At 37.6% G+C, this 23,450-nt stretch overlaps 2 protein-coding genes across 5 annotated transcripts in view; one reads left to right on the top strand and one right to left on the bottom strand.

Annotated features, from left to right (window-relative positions):
- The window catches only part of cyth1b (cytohesin 1b), a gene marked incomplete at its 3' end in the record, with an annotated part of 101,604 nt that overhangs the window by 64,153 nt on the left and 14,001 nt on the right, over positions 1–23,450 (bottom strand). For 2 of the 4 annotated variants that reach the window (XM_079845966.1, XM_079845970.1), the window contains exon 1: positions 18,566–18,894. The exons of 1 other annotated variant lie outside the window; for it this stretch is intronic. In XM_079845966.1, the coding sequence (XP_079702092.1) occupies positions 18,566–18,644 (79 nt within the window). In that variant the 5' untranslated portion in view covers positions 18,645–18,894. Of the gene's footprint in view, positions 1–17,533; positions 17,552–18,565; positions 18,895–23,450 lie in introns of those variants that run through there. One more of the 4 variants, XM_079845969.1, reaches the window with a different exon arrangement.
- Positions 3,370–4,350, top strand: LOC307143740 (uncharacterized protein; the record flags this gene model as incomplete). The annotated part of the gene is made up of 4 exons (XM_079845501.1): positions 3,370–3,596; positions 3,701–3,795; positions 3,885–3,983; positions 4,067–4,350. Exons 1-4 carry the CDS (start codon positions 3,469–3,471, stop codon positions 4,348–4,350), a joined length of 606 nt encoding a protein of 201 aa, XP_079701627.1. The 5' UTR covers positions 3,370–3,468.

Raw genomic sequence — 23,450 nt, forward strand, 5'->3', positions numbered from 1 at the left:
TGTTACATTTGGCGTACATCATTGACAGTTAGTGAAAGCGTTTTTTCTGCAAGTATTCTGCTCTGTGTTCAGGATCAGCATCCATACGCTGTCTGTAAATTCGCTACTTCTCAGCTGCACTCAATTTAGCCATACCTGACCAGGTAGCATTAACAATGATAAAGAAATATTAGAATCACAAAATTGTTGTGCTATTTTGTGCAAAAATAACTAAATGAATAGCTTTGAATAAAGTTTATCTATAAATGGGAATCACTTGTGTTACTGATCTTCACTGGTGTTACCAAGGAAGGTGACACCAGCGGCAGTAACACCAATGACAATTTTCATGAAAAATGCATTTTACATTTTTTTTTTGTACAATTCCCTAACAATAAAGTAGGTCATACCAGCGAGTTCAACTAAAAGCTTTGTATGAAATTATGAGATAAATAAGAAACATTCTGATAACTGAAAAGAGACAGTGGACTTTCCATGGGCCTTTCTTCATAGATCAGGAAATAGGTAGAAGGAAGTCAAGAGAGGTCATCAGTGTGATTTCTATTTTAAAATAAGAGTTTTCTGTTAAACGGTAACACCAGTGATACAACTCCAGGGGACTACTACTTTCATTATATATTTTATAATATTTATTTAGCATTTAGTTTTTTATGTCATTTACATCATTTATATGTGATAGTTATGTATACATTATTGTATTTTAAATGCCAGAAAACCTGCTTTTGACCTTTTTTTGTACATGACAGTGGGGACAAATACTTCTGTGGTGCTTGGAATTCTATATAATTAATTAAAAAAACAAATATTGCCACATTGATGGCTCAAGTAATTGTTCAAATAACATATGGTTTCATTGTAAAATATAAAGAAGATATTTTTGTAAAGGCTAGGGACAGAAAAATTGACATTTCCGTAGAATGGCCCATTAGCAAATAATTGACCTGACATATATCAGTTAAGACTAGTGTCCTTTTATTTTGTATCCGGTTGTAAAGATTTATAGTTAATCAGAAGCTCTTTAACCTTCACATGAAGCATCACTGCATGAAAAGTGGGATTTTCGTCAGTATGTGACACTGTAGATTGCCGTGAAACTTCAGGTTTACGACTGTGCACGGCAATTTGCAGGCAACACCGAAAACTGCCGTAAATTGTGGTAAATTGACGTGGGCCTTGCTTGGCAGTTGTCCCCCCATGACCCCCCCTCCCCTTAATTCTAGGGGAGGCTTTATCATGTAAATGAAGATGCTGTGAGCTACACAAATGCAAATCAGAGTAGCAGCAGGGGGAGTTTTATCTAGGTTCTGAATTTTTTTGACTAAAACAAGTTTAAAGTTTAAGTTAAAATGTTATCTTAAATTTAAGTAAAATGTACTCGTTTTAGTACACATTACTAAATTTTTAGGGCAACCAGTTTGCTCCAATTTTTTAAGTAGATTCAACTTGTCCGGGCTCACAGTGTAGATTAATTACTCTGTATGTCATTAGCGATAACCAATGTTATGTAAAAAAAATAAAAAAATACAGGACAGCAGTTCATGTCTTCAACCTTTAGAGAGGTTATGTGATGCAACAAGACAATGAACCAAAGCACACAAATAAATCAAGTAAAGCATACAGTTTACAAACCAACATTAATTTTTCCACCCTGCACTGTGAATGATTTTTTAAATGGCTATTAATCATAAATGTGAAAAGTACAAGTTTGTGTGTTTATAGTTAAGTCAGATTGTGTTTTTCTGTAATTGTCATTTAAATTGAGCTCACACCACATTTTATGAATTATCAATGCAGATTTTCAATAGGTGGTTTCCTGGTTTAAATGATGCCAAGAGTAGGCCTTAATCTAGTAAATCGCGAGTTAAAAAATTGTTGCCTGGAACAAAGATTAAGCACAGATTACTAACACCTGGACTATGAGTCCTGAACTAAAATAAACTGGATTCATTTACAGTTTTATCTAATTGCTTACACACAATTTCTGAAAATATGGCTCCATTTCTTGTAACTCTACACACAAAACATCAGACATCTCTTGCAAAAGCAACACTTTGTGCAAAACTATTTTAACTATTTCCAAAAATGTTGTTTTTGCATATATCTAACTACACAATGCACAACTGGGTGGCATTTATAGTGAATCGAAAGTTATCCAGGGATAATGTCATGATGTAGTGTGTGTGTGTGTGTGTGTGTGTGTGTGTGTATGTGTGTGTGTGTGTGTGTGTGTGTGTGTGTGTGTGTGTGTGTCCGTGACTCTTTAGCTCTGCACGCCTGCATGAGCTCGGGTGTTTTCGAAAAGAATCGGTACAGCGTTATAAATATGATCAAACTAAAGACTCTACAGAGATATTACGGATGCAACACTACTCTATAGGTACTCAAGATTAACATGGAATTTACAGTTGAACTGAAATCAACTGAACTGAATCAACACTGAAGTCACTTGAGCTGAATATTGACACTATATTGGCTTGTTAGAGCCGGTTTACAGCAGAATTTGTTTTGAACTTGTTACTGAAGCTGCTATGAAACAATATATTTTGTTGTATGCATATTCTTTCTTTCTCAAACCTTAGTTTTGATTTCTAAGTGATCAATTTATGTATAAGTGTTTTCACACATGATCATTGGCTGTATGGGTCCTCAGTAAATGAATGTGGCATTTAAATGGCAAAAGTTATTCTTGTCTCTATAACTTATGGCTTCCTAAAGACACGTTTATGGGTAAATAAAATATCAATAATATAAATAAAATGAATATCAAAACATATTTTAAATATAATGAAGTCATTTTATTATAGCACTCATCAGATGTTCCTGGAAACAAAACAGAGACAGAACAGTATAAACAAACTATACAACAAACTAAACACCAAATTACAAAAACATTATTATGTGAAAGTGAATAAAGTTGTGTGTTTTTTCAGTTATAAATATGTGCTGTGTAAATTAGCCTATACTTTTAGAAATTATATATAGCCTAACTTTAAAAAACAAACAATAACCCATATAGATAAATTATAATAATTGTATAATATTAAGCATTTACTTAATATACATTGTAACATTAGGCTACTTTACTCTAGCACAGTAGTCAGTTAAGCAATTAATTAATATCTTATATTAATATGTATGTAGCCTAGGCTACATCTAAAGGTAAGTCTGCTTTAAAAAAAAAATATTACGCTTCGACATGTACAGAATGTGTGCGTTAAGAAACACGTTCAAATGTGTCTTCTTAACATGTTAAAACTGTGCGTGAAGCGGAAAACAGGGCGTGTTGAAGGTTGAAACGATCATAAGTCACGCGTTTCGTATAAAGAGATTTGGCCCCGGGCGCGTTCCATATCAGAGCCCTAGTCCAATGAGGTGCGAGGTCGAGGTCATGGCCATGACGCGTAGAAGACGAGCTTTAAACTATTTGTTTTATGTTTTTGGCTGTGCTTTCCTTTTTCGTGATCAACAATGACAGGACACCGTCTTCAACTCAATCTCTGCATGGACGCGACGAACTTTTTGGACTCATTTTCAGGAGGCTGTCTTCGTCTTCATAACTCTGAGGCAAACTGCAGCCGCTATGAACCACAGCATGGGTAATGTAACGTTACGATTTAAAGAATATGCTTTTATTCAGCTGTATAAGGAAATGGATGCGTTAATAGATCCGAGCTTAAAACTGCACATTTTGTTTACACAGACTATCCTCGCCTCATAACGAAGCCGTGAGCTCTTATCTGCTTGGAGAGATTTCCGCGAGTCCAGATTTAACCGCTGATCACGACGAAATTGTGTGTAAGTAACTTCTAATGTGTTTCTCATTCCTTGTTTAATTTTACCGTGACTGTTTTTATTAATACCAGTCTCATGTAATTGTTTTCCAGCTGCCTGTAAGACGTATTATGAATCGACACGCCGGAGCTTCAGATACAAACAACCTGAAACTGCGAAGTTTAGCTCGGAGTCGATCAAGAAGAAAAAGGGTAAGATTTATTATATTAGATCCGTTTTTTGTCAATGTGAGTATTTTTCAGGTTGCTTATTGTCTTTATGGATTGTATTACAGTTGCTGGAAGCAATAGTGTGCTGGATGAGGTGGACGTTTGGAAGTCCGCGGCCATTGAACTCATGTTTGACGAGGAAGACGGCTTTGTTGACGGGGTGTCTGGATGGATTGTGCGGCCACCGCGCTCTCGCAGCCTGGAGCTCGACGAACTTTACATTACGAGACATTACTGCTGCACTGTACATAGTTGTGTGTTTAACAATAAAGCTCTTTCTTTGAGTAAACCGCTGTGTTTTATAAATGAAGCCCTTTCTTTGAATGAACAGCTGTATGCTTATAAATGAAGCCCCTTGTTTGAATAAACGGCACGGTCCGTATAATTTTCCCATATATTCCTTGATGGTATGAATACTTCATAGCACAATAACATTAATATGAAACAAATTATTACAACATAAATTATATATTTATTATTATTATTATTGGGGTTTACATTTATAATGAGCCAGGGGGACCAATAATGATTGGTTTGCAGTGATCTGCCAACCAATCACGAGGGATTTTTCTTTTTTAAATGTAGTGGCTTCAGCCAATAGTGAGTGAGTAAATTCAAGTCTGGCCGTTGACTCTCTGGTTTCGCTGCTATTCATATGCAAATTAGAGGCGTCGCACCTCCGCGCGGTCTCTCAGCGGGGGGCTCTCCACCTACGTCATGGTTCGTTTACGACAATTTGTGGCACAGACGAACGCGACGTTCGCTGCCTCTAAATTGTCGAAAGCTGCCGAAAATTAGGGAGATTTCCAGGAGTATACAGGCGTTTATGGGGTCGAAAATCCCACTTTTCATGCAGTGCATGTAGAAGACAGGAACATCAAATATCTCACTTAAACACCACCATTCTGTGACACTAGCAATGGAGAACAAACCACACTGGCTAGACAATCAGTGGCAGCATCTAAGCTGTCCGTGTGTGACACTATCTCTGAGAAGTGTCCAGTGATGACTGAGGTCAGTGCAGTCATTAGCATCACGAGGGCCTGGTGGGCTGTTCTGTTTTCAGCACAGAATTAAAAGTCAGGGCAAGCACAGCAGCTGCACGATTAAATAAGAAACCCGTTGAAATAGCCCTCTCAAAGAATTATGCTAATGCTCTCATTGTCACGATGAATGATTCAGAGCAAAAAACATTCCATGGACACAGTACATGAAAGGAAATAACAGAAGCATAAATGTTGCTGAACAACTACAGCCATTTTTATTTGTGTGTGTGTGTGTGTGTGTGTGTGTGTGCGTGTGTGATATAGACATTTTGAAAGAAGTGTCTTATGCTTGTGAAGGCTGCATTTATTTGATCTAACATATAATTAAAAAAAACTGTAATATTGTTAAATATTTTTACAATTTAAAATATAAATTTAGTATTTTTTATGGATTCTTTAATAGAAAGTTCAAAAGAACAGCATTTATTTGAAATAAAACAATATATATATTTTTTATAAATAATAAATGTCTTACTGTCACTTTTGATCACTTTAACACTTGAGGGCCAATTCTCACCATTAACTAGTTGCTTATTAGCTTGCATATTAGTACTTATAAAACACATATTAAAGGAACACACCACTATTTTTGAAAATAGGCTCATTTTCCAACTCCCCTTGAGTTAAACAGTTGAGTTTTACTGTTTTCGAATCAATTCAACCGATCTCCGGGTCTGGCGGTAGCCCTTTTAGCATAGCTTAGCATAGATCATTGAATCTGATTAGACCGCTAGCATCTCGCTCAAAAAAATGACCAAAGAGTTGCAATATTTTTCCTAATTGCAATTTTCTGATAATTAATTCTGATAGATTTTATGATATTACTCAGCGCCTGAAAATAGTCCCCAGCACGCTCCCTGTGCAAGCAGGTTGTCACGTTGGTGATGTTGGCGAAAGTCAGCCTATTTTCAGGCGCTGTGTAATATCATTGCACCTGCTGAACCCATGGTATGGCAGCAAAGTTCTTTGATTATTATGGAGGAATGAGAGTATAGTTCCTAGCCATATCGAAAATCGCAACTTTTCATTTTCCATCGGTCTTAGTACATGATGTAACTACAGAAGAGTCAAGTTTTAAATTGGAAAACTATCAAAACTCTTTGGTCAATTTTTTGAGCGAGATGCTAACGGTCTAATCAGATTCAATGATCTATGCTAAGCTATGCTAACCTGGATGCCAGCCGAACTTAGCCCCGCCCACAACATTTTTACTCGGGCAGTTCGGTCTGGACTTGATCCATAGAGAAGTAATTATGCCCCGAACAGAAACTGTTCGGACCAATGAAATTGTCAGGGCGGGCTTTAGACGATGATGGACAGATGATAAACAGTAACGTAATCATCCACGTCATCAAAGGCGCTTGGGTTGAGTTTGTTCTAATCCTAAACGGAGAACTTGTTCGTATATGCATTCACCTTTACTATTTCTCTCAGAAATGATGTGTATCCTTTTTTTTACAACACCAGCAAAGATCGTTTACACTCATATTTATCTTCTAACGTTAGGCTACTTATTCCAGCATGCGTGCAGGTACAGGGTTGCCAAGTTTTTACAACAAAACCCGCCCAATTGCTAACGTTCCTCAAAACTAGCCAAAAACAAGCCCAATAGCTTTCCAGGGGGGGGGGGGGGGGGGGGGGGGGGTTCTCCGGGAAAAAAGGCATTTGGGGGTTAAAATATGTGTTATTTTGGCAGGGCTGGCAGCTAAAAATCGCATTCCTGGGTCTGTATATCCAATAATTGGGGTCGCTTCAACCCGCGGACATGGCAACACAGTGCAGTTGAGTTCAGTTGACATTTGATAACTAACGTTATGCGTCGCTCCGTTGCTCTGATTGGTTGTAGGTCTATCCAATTGAGGTCTTTCCTGGTTCGGTTGAAACACGCCCCATAATCACAGCCCAACGGAGCAGAATCAGACTCATATTCTGACTAGAATTGAGTATGACGACGTCAGGCTAAAGCTATGCTAAAAGGGCTACCACCAGACCCAGAGATCGGCTGAATTGATTCTAAAACGGTAACTCAACTGTTTAAATCTAGGGGAGTTGGAAAATGAGCCTATTTTCAAAAATAGTGGCGTGTTCCTTTAAACTGGGATAGTTCATCCAAAAATGAAAATTCTGTCATTTACTCTCCCTCAAGTTGTTCCAAACCTGTATACATTTCTTTGTTCTGCTGTACACAAAGGAAGATATTTGGAAGAATGTTCTTGGCTCATTACAGTCTATGTGTGATATGCCATTTAATAAAATAGAAAAGAAAAACAAAACAATTGGGTTTTAAACAGCATAAGAGCAAAGTCAACAGTGAAGCTGCAAAAGCCAATAGCAATAAATCCTTCTGAACTTCCTTGGGAGTCTGATGTGACACTGCAATATATCTGTGACAGGGTGATGCATAAAACATCTCTCTCATCTAATAAAACAACTATTCTGAATAGTTTGTTTAGATACATTGACATATATACATGTGTGAGACTATTCGCCCTCATTTTAAACATAGTCATGGCTGCAGGGCCATCACCAGAACATATAGAAGGGGGGGGGGGTGTTTTCATAAGGGGACACCCTTTTTATGCTTTGAGAGACAGAAATTCACCAAAGCAATAACAACCTGAATTTATCATAACTGAAATAGACCAAGTTCTATATTAAAACAACACTAAAACACAAGGTTGTCCATCCTACAACTACACCCAAACCCATTTCCATTATGCCTACACTTCATAAACATGAGTCACAAAACCTCATCAATTCCACCAACACTACAATAATAATAAAAACATAAGGGTGAACCAACTCCAGGGTAAGGCTAAGGAGATGCGCTTCACCTTTAAAAACACATTTAGATTTCCTTGAAATAGTTTTGTGTCACCGCACGACCTACACATCCCAGTATAAACGCTAACAATAAACAACTTATTATTAAAGTGCCCACGTTCACAAACTGTTAATTTTAACAGAAAAGCATGCAGCACACCTTAAATCACTAAAAAGCAGTCACTCGTCTTAGTTCATCGCGATCTTACAAAGTTCCATTATACTCAATGAAGTTGACTGCACAATGAAACTCTTTTTTACATAATTGTTTGCTATAATGAGTGGATTTGCCAGCATGCAGAACTCAGCTTAAATTTTTTGTTCAGTGCTAACTTGAACGCCTCTAATTGGCCATTGTGTTCAAGAATTGGTCAAGGCACTGCTTGGGATGCTGACAGCCTGTTCCAATAAAGCCCATGTCTGGAGCAGAGCAGAGCAGAGCAAAGCATCAGACAGTAGCAGAAACCCCAGAGGCTAACTCGGTTTATGATGTCATTACTCATTGCATTGAAAGGTGCAGCTCCAGAACCCAACTAGTCCACGTATTAGGGCACAAATGCACCATGGTCCTATGGCCTAGCAGAAGTGGAAAGCACTGGTCCAATCAGGACGGTGAAAAACAGACCTGCCTTATAGGGGTAATTCATCCAAAAACTAAAATTGTCATTATTTACTCACAAGTATGAGTTTCTTTCTTCTGTAGAACACAACAGGTTCGATTCTGAATAATATCTTGGCCTCTCTTTAAAATGTATTTTCAATATAATCAAAATGAATCAAGAGGGGAGGTGTCGAGGTCCAAAAATGACAAAAAAGCACCATAAAATGAACATAAAACTGGTTGATTTGACCCATACTGTATTCAACGTTTTCGGAAGCCATGAAAACCAAAACAGAAGCATAAGTATGATTGCTGAATGGTTTAAATGATTTGTTTTATTCAGTTCACTTCACAAAACCAGACTGAATGATTTGTTTGCTTACTGTAGTGGAAAGTTATTAGATTATCAAATAAACTAAATTCAGTTCCATCCGTTTCTCACACAAAGCTTATTGTATGGCTTAAAAAAATTGAAGACTTTGAAATTACATGATGGAAGTGAAAAATGACAATTACACAATCGCAACTTTATTTTAAGGTGACCTCCTCCTTTAAGACTCTGAGAGAAGAAGCAACTTGTTTTTGTCGGGGACGGTTGGGAGAAAAGGAGCGAGGACGAAGGGAAGAAGGGTGGTTTTATTTAGTAATAAAATAAAACAAACACAAACAAACTACCCACGAGGGGGGAAACCAAAATATACATATACAAGAAATCCAGAGACATGAAGCAAGGAGGGAAACCGACAAGAAACAGAAGACATCACACAACGATCCAGCACAAGACTGCAAACACAAGGATATTATAAAGGGAACAAACAAGGCAGGTAATAAGGGAGAACAGGTGGGGCAAATTAACCAATAATCAGATAGCAAGACGGGCGGGGTTGACAATAGACCGGAGACATGACATCAGACCAAACCTGACAAACACAAGCACATGGCCAGAAATGACAAAAACACAACATGTACTACACAAGACAAGACATACATGTGACAGTTTTAGATGAATTTGCTGCATGTAGGTTTCCATTCTCCTCTGTTCATCCCTGATGGAGATCAGAGATGATGAGGTGTGAAAATGAGGGAAAGGTTTTAGGACAGGAGTTAGATATTAACTTGTCAAGCAGATGCAATAAAGGAGAGAGCCCAGGAATAATAGAGCTCAGTAAGAGACTCTGGAGAACTGGTAAGAAAATGAAATGTAAGGATATAAAGATCTATATAAAGCTCGGTCCCAAAACCTAGCAAAGTGTAATCTCAACACAAGGTCTGTTCCAAATTGCTCAGCATTCCTCATTTTTCACACAATTCTAAGGCAGTGTGGGAATTATTAAAAAAAAAAAAAGAATTAAACACTGTGTTGCCAAAGTAGATATTGTGGCTTTAATATGGTCAGGCACTTGCACATTATTATATTATTATTACCAATTTACCACAATCAAGCTCAAATGGAGTTACAAGGTTTTTGACATTTTGTCATTAGAACGGCCGCATGTGAGGCAGTAAGTGCATCACATTATGCTTTCATCAACTTACAGGTTTAAAGTTTTTTGTAGCTATGTGGGCTCTCAGTTTTTTGGCCAAAATTCCATGTTATAAAAAAATCAGTGTTCTTTCACGCGATTGACAATCACACAGTGTGCATTAGGCCTTGGACACATTAGATGATTTTCAAATCTTAATTTTTTTTAAACTGTTGGAGACCACCAACATAAGGGAAGTTTCAACTGATTTTTAGCATTATAATTGTCCGAATGCACGGACTAGAAGATTCGTCCAGACCACTAGACCACATACCTGTCATAACATTTAACACTCCCTTAGAAGAACTGGTGGGCCACCACACTGGCATCATGGGAGATCCATGAGTGGGCAGCACTGACTTGCTTCCAGCATGATAATATGGGCTCACAGTCCAAAAATGAGTCACTTCACTCATATCAAACCTCTATCAGTCACACACTCCTTCTCCTCTACATAGCCCCTTTACGCTATAGTCAAATGTGACCTGAGAAGAAAAACCGAGGACGGAGAAGAAAAGGAAATGAAAAAGAAAATGGAGGACGATTGATGTCGTCAGCTGGTTCTCCTGATGTGAGTTTTGTTAAACAAAGGAGAAAAAAAAGAATATAGGTGATCATCTTTCTCAGCACTCCACTTTTGTGGCATGTTTGTCGCTAACAAGTTTCAGCTATAGAAGCACGCAACATCCGGTTGGTGAAGCTTGCTCGCTCTCATTTAAGATATCACATGACAGCCCGAACATTTTTGATATTTACGATTTGGGATTCTGCAGGCTCCAGGGCTTGAGGATTTTTTGGACAAAAAGTCGTTTGCAATTTGAATTGGGCCACGCCTCCCGATCGCTGGGGGGGGGGTGCAAATTGGGCTCAAAATCGGGCTGGCCAGTGTGTGGCCGGCCTTATCAAAGACGCGATCTGAGAGAATCGACGATGTGTCGCTGATGCCCGTGAGATATTTGGCGTGCTAAATATCTGGACCTGTCTTCGATTCCAAATCCTGCTGTGTGAAATGTGTTCTGACTGAAAATTACATCGCCGATGACTTACAGCCAATTAGAGAGCACGAAACAGGGCAGCAGGAAGTACTGGGAGGAGTTAAAACAGTGTCAGTGTCTCATTTCATCCGAAGTACTTCATTTTCTACTATAAAGCAACTTTCCAGTATGTTCATGTTTTCACTCACGGACGTCTAACCTCAACCGAATGAACAAGCCAAATGAAACAGAAAATATTGTCACGTGAAAGGCGGCGGAGCCTCCGCGCACACCCACCTATTATGTAATCGCCATGGAGCAATGGTAGTACGAAGATGTTTAACAGCCAGAGCGAACTTTTCCGGAAAGTTTGCTTTGGCAAGCTGTTTCAAACTCCAAACGAACTTCATTTCAGCCTGATTTTGTTCGAAATGACGCCACATCAGTTCGTTTTTTGATTTTGTTTGAAGTATATCGGGGCCTTAACCCCCTGTTGACGATCAATCGCGCATTGTGCACACAGCAGCAACTGAATGCTACCCCAGATAGTCATAGAGTGTAAAAAGAACAGTGATCTGATGACTTTGAAAATCGTTAGCCTTTATATATAGTGTATAAAGTAAAGAAAATGCTTTACTTATTCAAACAACCAGTTCTTTATTAACCCTTGCATTGCAAACAAGCAATGAGCAAAGAGACGGTCCAAACTACATCAGGCACTATATTCATAATAGAGGAGGGGTGGAGTCATGAGGCTTTACCGACAGTTTGAGGATCCAAGGATCCAAAAGTTACGAAGTTTAGTCACAAGCTTTTTTTAATACTTTTAGGCCCGGTTTCACAGACAGGGCTTAGACTAAGCCAGGATTAGGCCTTAGTTCAATTAGGACATTTAAGTAACTTTTATAAACGTGCCCAAGAAAAAAACATTACTGGTGTGCATCTTGAGACAAAACAATGCCACTGACATATTTTAAGATTTGTCAGTGCAAGATTCTTTCAGTTAAAATAGCTCAAACATGCATTTTAGTCTAGGATTAGCTTAAGCATTGTCTGTGAAACCGGGGGATTATTGGTTAAATATTTGCAAAACCCGCAGACAGAGAAACTATGGAGATTTCTGCCCGACAGCGATGGTGGGTGATATGAGAGTAATGTTGATTATAAGTATATACAGGTATATATACATATACATATGGAAATCAATCGTTGAGTTGAGTCACCCAAACGCTTCAGGAGATAGATGCAAACTGCTAAACTGCTATTTGTATGAATTCCTGAAAAGTGTCAAAACTCACTCATCTGAGGTCTCATTCCAGTCTGCTGTCACAGAAAGCATCTGCCTGTGTAGGCAGCTAGGTAGCTCATTAGGTTTTGGAAAAGAGCTAGAAGGAGAGATGTAAATAAGATTTGTTTTGTCCTTCACTGTTTATCTTCACAGACGGTGACTCCCTCAGAAGAACTGGTGGGCCACCACACTGGCATCATGGGAGATCCATGAGTGGGCAGCACTGACTTGCTTTCAGCATGATAATATGGGCTCACAGTCCAAAAATGAGTCACTTCACTCATATCACACCTCTATCGCTCACAGACTCCTTCTCCCCTCATAACCCCTTTACACTATAGTCACTTTCGCTCTTCTTTCGATTGTTCTCAACATACAGCCTTTAGTGTTAGTCACACAATTATAGACACATAATGAAAAAGTTTCATGACCATTCTTCATGACCAAAGCCAGTTTTTTACCCATACATTATATATATATATATATATATATATATATATATATATATATATATATATATATATATATATATATATATATATATATATATATATATATATATATATATATATATATATATATATATATATATATATATATATATATTATATACAATTATTTTATTTTAAAAAGATGTTATATATTTATTTTTTAATTCGTTAATTTATTGTATATATTGATGGTTTTCCAACAGTAATAATTAATCATAATTCAATAATAATTCAACCCTGTGTTGTGTGTGTGTGTGTGTGTGTGTGTGTGTGTGTGTGTGTGTGTGTGTGTGTGTGTGTGTGTGTGTGTGTGTGTGTGTGTGTGTGTGTGTGTGTGTGTGTGTGTGTGTGTGTGTGTGTGTGTGTGTGTGTGTGTCTGAAAAAGAAGAGTTTTTACAAATTTTCATGAATAGGTTGCATTTGGCAGGTCAAATTTAGTTCAAGTGTAGAGGCTTGTTGTGAGGCTCTTTCTGAGAGCAGCTGCCCAATGTGTGTGTGTATTTAATTTGAAGGTTAAGCGTTTCATTTATGTGGTGTTAAAATACTTACTACTATCTCAGCTTAATATGGAGCGATAACTATGAGTAAGCTATGCTTAGTCTGATTTCAACAACATTGGATAGATGTTATGCAAGCTTGATTTCACACATTGTTGCACTACAGAATTTATCGGAATGCAATTCATAATGCAATATATATATATCAAATTTTGGCCAAGTTTTGCAGCCTTACAAACAAGCACAGCAAACCTTGAATTTTAAAACCACATTTTAAGGCCACAATATGTATTTTTTCGCCGCTAGAGGTCGCTTATTCAAATGTTCTTATGTTTTATCATATTAGATACATTTGAGTGTGTTGAAAGTTGTTATAATGCTTCTTTGAGCATTCGCTAGGCAGCTACTATGAGACACTTCTACTTACTATAAGTAACTTTGCAACTACATGTCAACTTATTCTAACCCTAACCCTACCTGTCTACTAATACTGTATACTAACACTTAGTAGACATGTAGGTGCAACGAGAATCAACATTCAACAGAATGTGTTAAAGGGAACGTCAAAATTAATTGCATTAATGGCATTTTTGAGAATGGAAATCAGCTTTTCTAAGGGAAAGAAACACTAAAATTGTCCAACACAAACATATCGGACATAAATTTTAAAAAATACTTAATTAGCCACATGTGAATTTGAAGGAGGTGATAATAAAACACTGCTCATACTGAGAAAGCTTGATTGACTTATTGACTCATCATGATTAGAAATCATTGAGCCGCCTGTGGCGTCTGAATCACAGTGTGTGCACGCGCGTATGAACAGATGAAACTCAATCTCTTGTACGCAATCTACTTCCTCCTCACTGAACAGTAGTTCACAATATCCCTCTCTATTCTCGCATTCTCACGTTCACACTTCCTGACACATTTCTTTTGATTATTCCTTCTTACCATTCTTATTTCTGTCTTGGAGTGACCTCTAAGTGAAGTTAGACTCACTTAAGGCTTTTTTTGCACAGTGTGAAATCTCTCCTTCTCTCAATACACAAAGAACAGTACTTTTACAATAAAAAGCATTAGGAACTAGGAAGTAATGGGCCTCTCAACTGCACCTTTTTCATAAGAAAGAAGAAAAAACTGTGGCTGTGTTCCAAGGACTGGTCCCTTTGATACTGGTCTCCTCTAGCATGTAGAAAATGCTTGGACATGAATCTAAGTCTTGATAAATCTTAATGCTTTGCATCATCTTATACCAAAGTCACAACTAATGACAACACAACAGTCACAGTGATGCCGTGAGGCTGTTTTTAAGATAATGATCAGCCAAGAGTGAAATGTCTATGACAGAGTCAGTGCAGCTTTACACACATATTTGTCTTTTTTATGCTCAGTGCCATTATGGGAACAACCCTTAAAATACACTCAAAGTAAATGACTTCCCATTTCACTATGATTGAAAAAAGATGTAGTTTGCCAAACACTGGAGAAATGAAAAAGCATGCAAAAGGATGCAATTGAATTTCCCGTCTATGTGATTTGATAATGATGCATGACAAATGACTTACTGATATGGATTCACAGCATCCATCCATATATCTTTACTAAGAAAGATCCTTAGCTCTTTTGCCTTACAAAAAGGAAATAAAACTCATTGAATCCTTTCAACGTATAAGAAAGAAACAAGGACACAGAGCCAGTGAACCCCACATCAAATTATAAATGTATATTATACATACTGTATGTATTCATCTGTACAAAATAAAACAAAATATTTATTCAATTACTGAATAATTAGGCACAATGTTTCCAGTTACTTCATCTGTTTTTGCTCTGCCAACAAAATTAATTCAGAACACCAAAGCAGTTTCAAAACAAATGCACAATAGGATAGCGGATTTTAAACTCTGAATGAATCAGCGTTTTAGTATGATTTGGTTGATTTTGGTATAATTCATTGACACACTCATAAACCCATCACCTAAGTAACCAGAAGAAAGAGTCTGAAAATTTCCCACCACTAATACAGTCTGGAACACACAAACACAGACAAACGGAGTGAAATGATGATCAAAATCCCAGTGATTTTGCACTCACTCTTAACATTACAGTTACATTGCAGTTATAAATGTGACATAAAAACAAGGGAAGTATGACCAAATTTTGCTATCCTGTGTGTCTGTGCATGGGTTGAGGGAATGGGTGGGATACTAATACGAGCCAGACAGTGTGATGTAAACTCCCACAGGGGTAAAATGTGGCCAGGTCAAATAAGTTAAGAAAATATTCTTCAAACAGAAAGCGCAAGAATAAATCTATTATCTGTCATTATAACAATAATTATGGCTAAATTATCATTCATTCAGTCCCTGCATCAAGATTGGGGTAATTGGGGTAACTGCTTTAACCAAACACCAATAAGATGAATTGGAGAGCAAATCAATATTTTTGCCAATTTGTCCAGTTTCTCAGAATTTTCTTAGAACATTATCACATTTTCTCGAGAGTTTCAACAAAAGAAATCTGAACATAATGAACATTTTCAATATGAACACTTCTCAAAATTTCCAAACGATCAGATCTATAATATTCACATTTATTTTATAGCTCTATATTCTTAAGGCCATTCACACTAGCAATAACTATAATTATTTTAATAATCATTCTAATTCTGTGAGACAAGTCCACACAACTATAATGATAACGATATTGTTGGAATCACTTTCAGAATGATTTTTTCCAGCTTCTGTGCAATAGAACATTGAGAGCCAATCAGAATTCAAAGAACTTTTAAAGAACTGAGCATTTAAAGGGGGAGATGACAAAACTGCAAAACAGAATGTTTGTCCTTTGGTGTGGACGCTCACTAATATAGTTATTATCGCTATAGTTACACTCTAAAAAAAAAGGTTCCATATGGCACCAAAAATGGTTCTACGTCATAATCATAGAGGAACCAATATTGGTGCTATAGCACCATATCTTAACATGTTCTGTATATGGTACACTCTAAAAAAAAAAAGGTTCTATATTGCACCAAAAATGGTTCTTGGCTCGTAATCATAGGGGAACCTTTTTTAGTGCTATATAGCACCAATTTTGGTGCTTCAGTGGTTCTTCAGCGGTTCTTCAGTGGTTCTTCAGCGGTTCTTCAGAGGTTCTTCAGCGGTTCTTTGACTAAGGTGCTATATAGCACCTCTGAAGAACCGCTGAAGAACCACTGAAGCACCAAAATTGGTGCTATATAGCACTAAAAAAGGTTCCCCTATGATTACGAGCCTTTTTTTTTAGAGTGTAGCGGTGCTATATAGCACCTTAGTCAAAGAACCTCTGAAGAACCGCTGAAGAACCACTGAAGAACCACTGAAGCACCAAAATTGGTGCTATATAGCACTTAAAAAGGTTCCCCTATGATTACGAGCCAAGAACCATTTTTGTTGCCATATAGAACCTTTTTTTTTTTAGAGTGTATCATTCTTGGTCTGAACGGCATTTACTTTACTGAAACAATAACCTCATTTGAAACAATTTGTATTGCTCCAAAGGAATTGTAGGAGAAACATCTGAGACAAAGAACTTGCAGGAAACACAAGAGAGAACTCCATTAAGAGCAATGAAGAGCAAACATTAACCCAAGTCAAAGAAAAATCTCTGCAATTTACTACAATTGTTAGCCTATGTAAATTAGGGGAAAAAAGTTATATAACATAAATAAGAGTTTCTGTCCAAAAACAAGAAGCTTCTGTGTTTTCCGATGTGCTTTCTAATGGGACCATAAGGGGATTTTGCCTCTGAGTTTTGACAGATGGCATGAAAAAAAAGAGAAAATCCATCTAAAATAAAAATCCAGAGATCTAATCCCTTCATTTATTAAAACAAAAACAACCCAGAATCAAATCTTCATCAATCCCACCCCTTCATCTGTCTCTCTCATACCCTGTTTTAGTCTCTCTCAGAGTTTCTCACCTATAGTGATTGTCTCAGCAGCTCCAACACTTAATTCACACAAACCTCACTGATGAGCAACAAGCACGCATAAACCCGCCGAGAGTGTTAAAACAAACATATAAACACACGCAAACAGAGGAATGAAGGGAAAAAAGAGTGCAGACAAAGTCTACAATGCAACCTGATCACATAGGACATGACTGAAGGTCAGTGGGCAACAGGTGGACATTTCAGCACAATCATCACACGGAGACACTATTATTAGTGCAACAGTATCTTCTAAAACACCATTTATGACAACCCAGCAACTTTCCATCAGCACAACAAATGATTTGTCTCACATTGCACGAACATGACGGCAGCTCCGTCTCTCCATCCAACACTTCCATGATCCAGGGACACTGTTTATCACCACGGCAACAACACTAGATTAATATAACATGCAGTTGTACGTGACTTTACTCAGACGGTTCCAGCTCTATGAATGCATCACTTAAAGGGGTCATGAAATGGAAAAATCCAAATGTCCTTAACGTTTACACACAAGAGGTTACTCAAAGGGTTTTTGAAATCCTCTATACGCCCCTTAACATGCCTATCAAGAAGGTGTGCTCTTAATAACTCATGTCTATCAATCACAAGAGTGGGACTGCTGTGAGAGAATGTCGAGAAAGACTGCCAGACGTTATTCTGATATATACAAACTGCACCTCCAAAACTGGGCATACTATTCCGAAATATCAAACTATTACAAAACCATGACGGGAGTTTATTTTGATGTGCCAAAGCAACTGAACGAGAAAGTTCACAACACCAGACTGTTTTCGTAATTACGCTCAACATGCTGCCTGTTTCTTTAAATATCTTGTGTTGAAATCTATGGGAGTGCCAAGTTTGTCCTCTGAGACAACACATGTACATTTATTCTTTAAGAGTGTTTGTAATAAACGTCAAGCCAGCATATGATGCTATTAGGAGACCATCATTGTTAGAATGCTGGTAATAAATCAGTACATATTTTCTTGAGTTTAATAATAAAGTGTGAAGAAAGCAGATTTTTTTGCTGCCTCAGACTCAAACATGTATGGCTCTATTACTGTGCTGGCCATCTCAAGCATCAAAAAATGTCAATGGCATGGTTACTTGTGTTTCTGAAAGAGGTAACATCCCCGCTTTGGAGTGTGTTTGACAGTGAAAATGAGGGTGGACAATCATTTTTGGTTCAAAAAACTTTGTTAACTTCATAAGCTAACCTTAATAAACAGTTTAAAGATCTAAAAATGCATTTCATGATCCCTTTAAACAGTTTTGGACAAATCCCAGATTTTGAAAGGGTGTAATTCCCAAGTGCATGCACATGATGACAGACCCACCTGCTGGAGGAGCCGGGCAAACCGTGGGACACAGGAACGCCTGAAAGCTGGACGCACAGAGTTCGCTTACCGTCCCCATAGCTCAACTCTCCCTCTTTGACTTTGATTATGAGTGTGCGATTGAGAAGTAAGTCCCTGTGAGCGACGAGAGAAAAAACACAAGCTACTTCCCCTTTTTTCCGAAAGCAGAACTGTTGATACTTATGTAATGCTCGTCTTTATCATGAATTATCCTTCGGGTTTTCCTGTCTGACAGATTCCAAAGCAAAGCCCTCTGACGGCAGCGCAGAACCACAGCGCTGCTCTCTGCTCTGATGTGTGCTGGTCTCGCAATCTCACTCACTGACTTCTCTCCTTGTATTGTCTCTCCTCCTTCTCTCTCTCTCTCTCTCGCTCTCTCTTCGTACTAACCGCCACTTTGTGTTTACCATCCAGGGCTTTTTAATCTCCCCCTGTGTTTCTCTGTGTCTACGACCCCGGTTTCAATTCGAAAGTCTCTGCTGTGGTGCTGAAACAGCATTGGTAGAGAATGATTTACATAGACATAAGCACAAGCTCAACAACACCTCCCAGAAAACCTCCCCACTCACTCCCACAAGCTCAGAGGGCAGTTTAGTCAGAGCTCAACCATCTCGGGCATCTGAGCCATGCGTGGTTTTGAAGGGCATGTATATGTTTACTCATGAAGAATCACAAGATCACCCACCCCATCTATAAATGTACGCCTGCAGACACGTGTACATTATGTTAGGTTGAGACCTCTGAAACCCACATGCACCCAAATTGGTGCTTTTGCATTGGTTTGCATTTTAAACCGGTGGTTTGTGTTTGTGTGGTTGTTTCAACGGTAATTGCTTAATACATTCAGCGGTAATTGTGGTATAGTGGCAAGAGCATTTTAATGCAATCCATATTTGATACACTCTTAGAAAACAGGTTCAGGGTTCTATATGGAAGGTTCTAGACTCAATTTTAAAGAACCCTTCATGCCAAAAAAGGTTTTAAACAGGAGAAACGTCTTACTGTATAATACTTTCATGATTAACGGTTGTTTCAATTTTTTCTCGTGAAAAAGTTTACAAGGTATTTAATTCATAAAACTGAATTAAAATAAAAAATGAATTAACAAAATGAATTAATTAAAACTAAATCCATGAAATGACCCCATTTCGAGAAACCCTAAAAGGTTCTATACAGTATGAAGTGCCAAACAGAACTCTTTAAAGGGATAGTTCACCCAAAAATGAAAATGACCCCATGATTTACTCACCCTCAAGCCATCCTAGGTGTATATGACATTCTTCTTTCAGATGAATACAACCGGAGTTATATAAAAAATACTGGCTTTTCCCAGCTTTATAATGGTAACCCAAAATTTGAAGCTCATAGAAGTGCATCCATCCATTATAAAAATAATCTACATGGCTTCGGGGGGTTAATAAAGACCTTCTGAAGCGAATCGATAGATTTGTGAAAGAAAAATATCCAGATTTAATATTTTATGAAGCTTCCGGCAGACCGCCTTCTGTATTCAACTTACAAAAAAAGCATAGGTGCCGTAACTATGACGCTGGAAGCATTTTGAACTACATGAGGTGTTACACTTTCTTCATACGTTGAATACGGAAGGCGGTCTGCCAGAAGCTAGATATTTTACTTTATAAAGTTTTAAATATGGATATTTCTCTTACAGAATCCCATCGATTCACCCCAGAAGGTCTTTATTAACCCCCCAGAGCCGCGTGGATAACTTTTAAAATTGATGGATGCACTTTTTGAGCTTCAAATTTTGGGCTGCCATTCACTGGCATTATAAAGCTTGGAAGAGCCAGGACATTTTTTTTATTCAACTCAGATTGTAATGTCATATACACCTAGGATGACTTGAGGGTGAGTAAATCATGGGGTAACTTTAATTTTTGGGTGAATTATCACTTTAAGTTTCTAAATAGAACCTTTTCTTCTAAGAATGTATGACAATAAAAATGTATGTACATTTTCCCGCAGGACTAGAAAAAAAATAGGTTGCAATTGTAATGCTTCTAAAGAGCATGCATGACTTACAAGAAAGTTGTTGTTTTTTTTAAGACTGCTGAATATTGCTGACTTGTTACTGGTCATGTGCCATGAAACAGGAACAGAACATTACCCTCGGATAATAATCTCAGTTTTTTCAAAGAAATGTTTTTAGAATGGATTTTCCTCTCAAACACACTTTGTGCTCTTCAAAGCATATTAAACCATAAGATATGACAATGTTTTGCACCTATAAAACCATCTGTGAACATCCCTAAAAGTGATCTCACAGAGAGAGACAACTGGGAGATCCTGTTGGAAAGTCCACCCACTACTTTCCATCTCCCTTTCCTCATTTTATCTTCTGACACCCTTCCTCTCCTTTCATTCCACCCATGGATTTATCGCATCATTCTAATCAGACCTATACACAATCATAAACAATCAATTCACTACGTTTATTTTGAAATGCACATATATTTTTGGAACTCTCTGATTTATTTCTCTCCCTGAGATGCATTTCTGAAGGTGTTAGAACGTGGTATTGGTGATTTGGCTCTGACATTTTCCCCCAATTGAGTGAGATTAGAGACTTTTATCATGCTCAGAATTAACATGCAAATTGATTTCATGCAAAAAAACATTGGCCATTAAATGATTAATTTGACATTTATCTGAAGCTATTTATCCACAGTGACTCATAGCACACTTATTGTCTTGAGAACTTTTGCATTACGTGTCGTTCTCAAGGACAGTGGAGATCATTCATAAACCTACAACTATTTGGTCAACAGACCAAAGTTAACCAATAGGCTACACCAATAAGGAAGTGCAGGTTTTGGTTTCTTTCTGTATAGTCTCTTCTCATCTAAACAATAATATAGGGTCATTCCGTGTCAACTCAACCAGAAGTCCCCGGCTCAATTTTTTTTATTTAGTTAATATTTTTTCTGTAGTAAGACAAACATAAATAGTGATGAAAGCCAAAACATCAAATGTCACAGATGTATATTAACTGTGTAATCCACTATTTTGTAGAGGGGGTCAAAATGACAATTATCACCAGAGACCCAATTAGAGGGGGGTAAAAATGACTTTAGAAAGATGGCAGCATCATCATTTTATTTGTACACAGAGATTGGTAAGTATATAAGTCAAATCTGTTGACTTTCGCCAACTTTGTTGTATTATATGCCAACGGTGACCATTCATGACTTCTTGTGTTTTTTGCCTCAAATGTGCATGCCTGAAACTCAAGAAGTATTAAAGATCTCTCAATAGCCTTTTATATTCTGGTTCTTAACAGATTTTCCTTTTGGTACCTTCATATTATAGGCCCTTGATGGTTCAATCTCAGAGATATGGACATGTTAATGTGGCTCCATGAGTAAACTGGTAAATTGTACACATTTCTTCAGTGGGCAAAAACCAAATGTGGGTCACTTTGCATACAGCTGATACTTTTTTCTTTTAAAGGGGAATATCTCAATAACAAATAATGTTAAAACTAAAAACTGTATCTCCTTTTTTCTATCAGCTCAATTGCAGAACATGTTCCATAAATATTCCCATTCCAAAGTTTGCATGCCTGAAACTCAAGAAATGGTTCAAGATATCTTAATATCCTTCTAGATTATCATTCTTAACAAACTTTTCTTTTGGAATCTTTATTTTTAAGGCGCTATATAGTTCATTCCCATTGATATGGGGATCTCAAAGCAGCTCCGTGTTCAAATGTAATTTTATTTAATTGTACCCATTTTCAGTGATTGAAAACCAAATGTGGTTCACTTTGCACACAGCTGATTACTTGTTGTGGAGGGATGTCAGAAGAATAAATAATGAAGTTTTCCGAAATTTGCTTGATTTGACAGAGAATGATCTTATAATCATTTAATCTTTTGTGTCACTTTTGATCAATTTAATGCATCCTTGATGAATAAAAGTACGTATATTTCTGAGCACATGATCACATGATCAAGAAATCAGGATCATTTTATCATCACAACCTCACAAACGAGACTGTTCACAGTCTTGTACATTAGCAGTGACTCAGGGACTTAGAAATAAAAGATTTTTCCTTTCTTTTCTAAATGGAAACTTAAGACATAGGCGGGCACCCCGCAGCTGGGGGAAAGAAAAAACAGAGGAAAATGACTTACGAATGAATTTGAAAGGTTAAAAACACAGCTTTTCCCTGGTGAGTCGAGTGCCCAAACATCAAGAGCTAAGACATTTCACGACATGTCTGTGCCAAAGCCCTCTAACAAGATCTAAAATCTGATCCTTTGCACAAACACCCTCAAAATTGAACCTGAAGAAAATCTAGGCCGTTTATGACCATACCAGCATGAAAATGACACAGAGCGAAATCAATCAGGATACAGTCACAAATCCAGTTGAAGCATTAACAAACCAACACCATACCAACTGACAACTATGTTTTTACCTTCATGCGTAGTTCTCAAAAATGCCGTGATGTCAGAAAAACAGTGCGAGGTAGGTGTGAGCTCAGGATTTTGACACAAATTCTGTGTGTCTGCACAGCTGAAGTGCTAGAGGCCCAATAAACGCCTGCCCAGTGTCAGCAGAGTCTGGTAAGTGTTGGTGTCGTTCATTCGACCTCTCCGTTTCAAAGGCGCACCGAACTGTGAAACTAAAAGGTTGGATTCTGAAGAAAACCATAATGGTCAGAAGCTTGGGTTTCCCATCCAAAATTTATTCCAAGAACATTTTCTGCTTCATCATTCTGAAACTAACACTTTTGTGGCCATATGTTCCAGTCATATGTGCCCCAAATACGTCCAGTTGCTCTGTTAATTAACTGAGACTATAAATGCACAAGATTTGAAAATGAAGATGAGGCTAA

The sequence above is a fragment of the Gobio gobio genome, assembly GCF_949357685.1.
Source record: "Gobio gobio genome assembly, chromosome: 20".
Taxonomy (NCBI): domain Eukaryota; kingdom Metazoa; phylum Chordata; class Actinopteri; order Cypriniformes; family Gobionidae; genus Gobio; species Gobio gobio.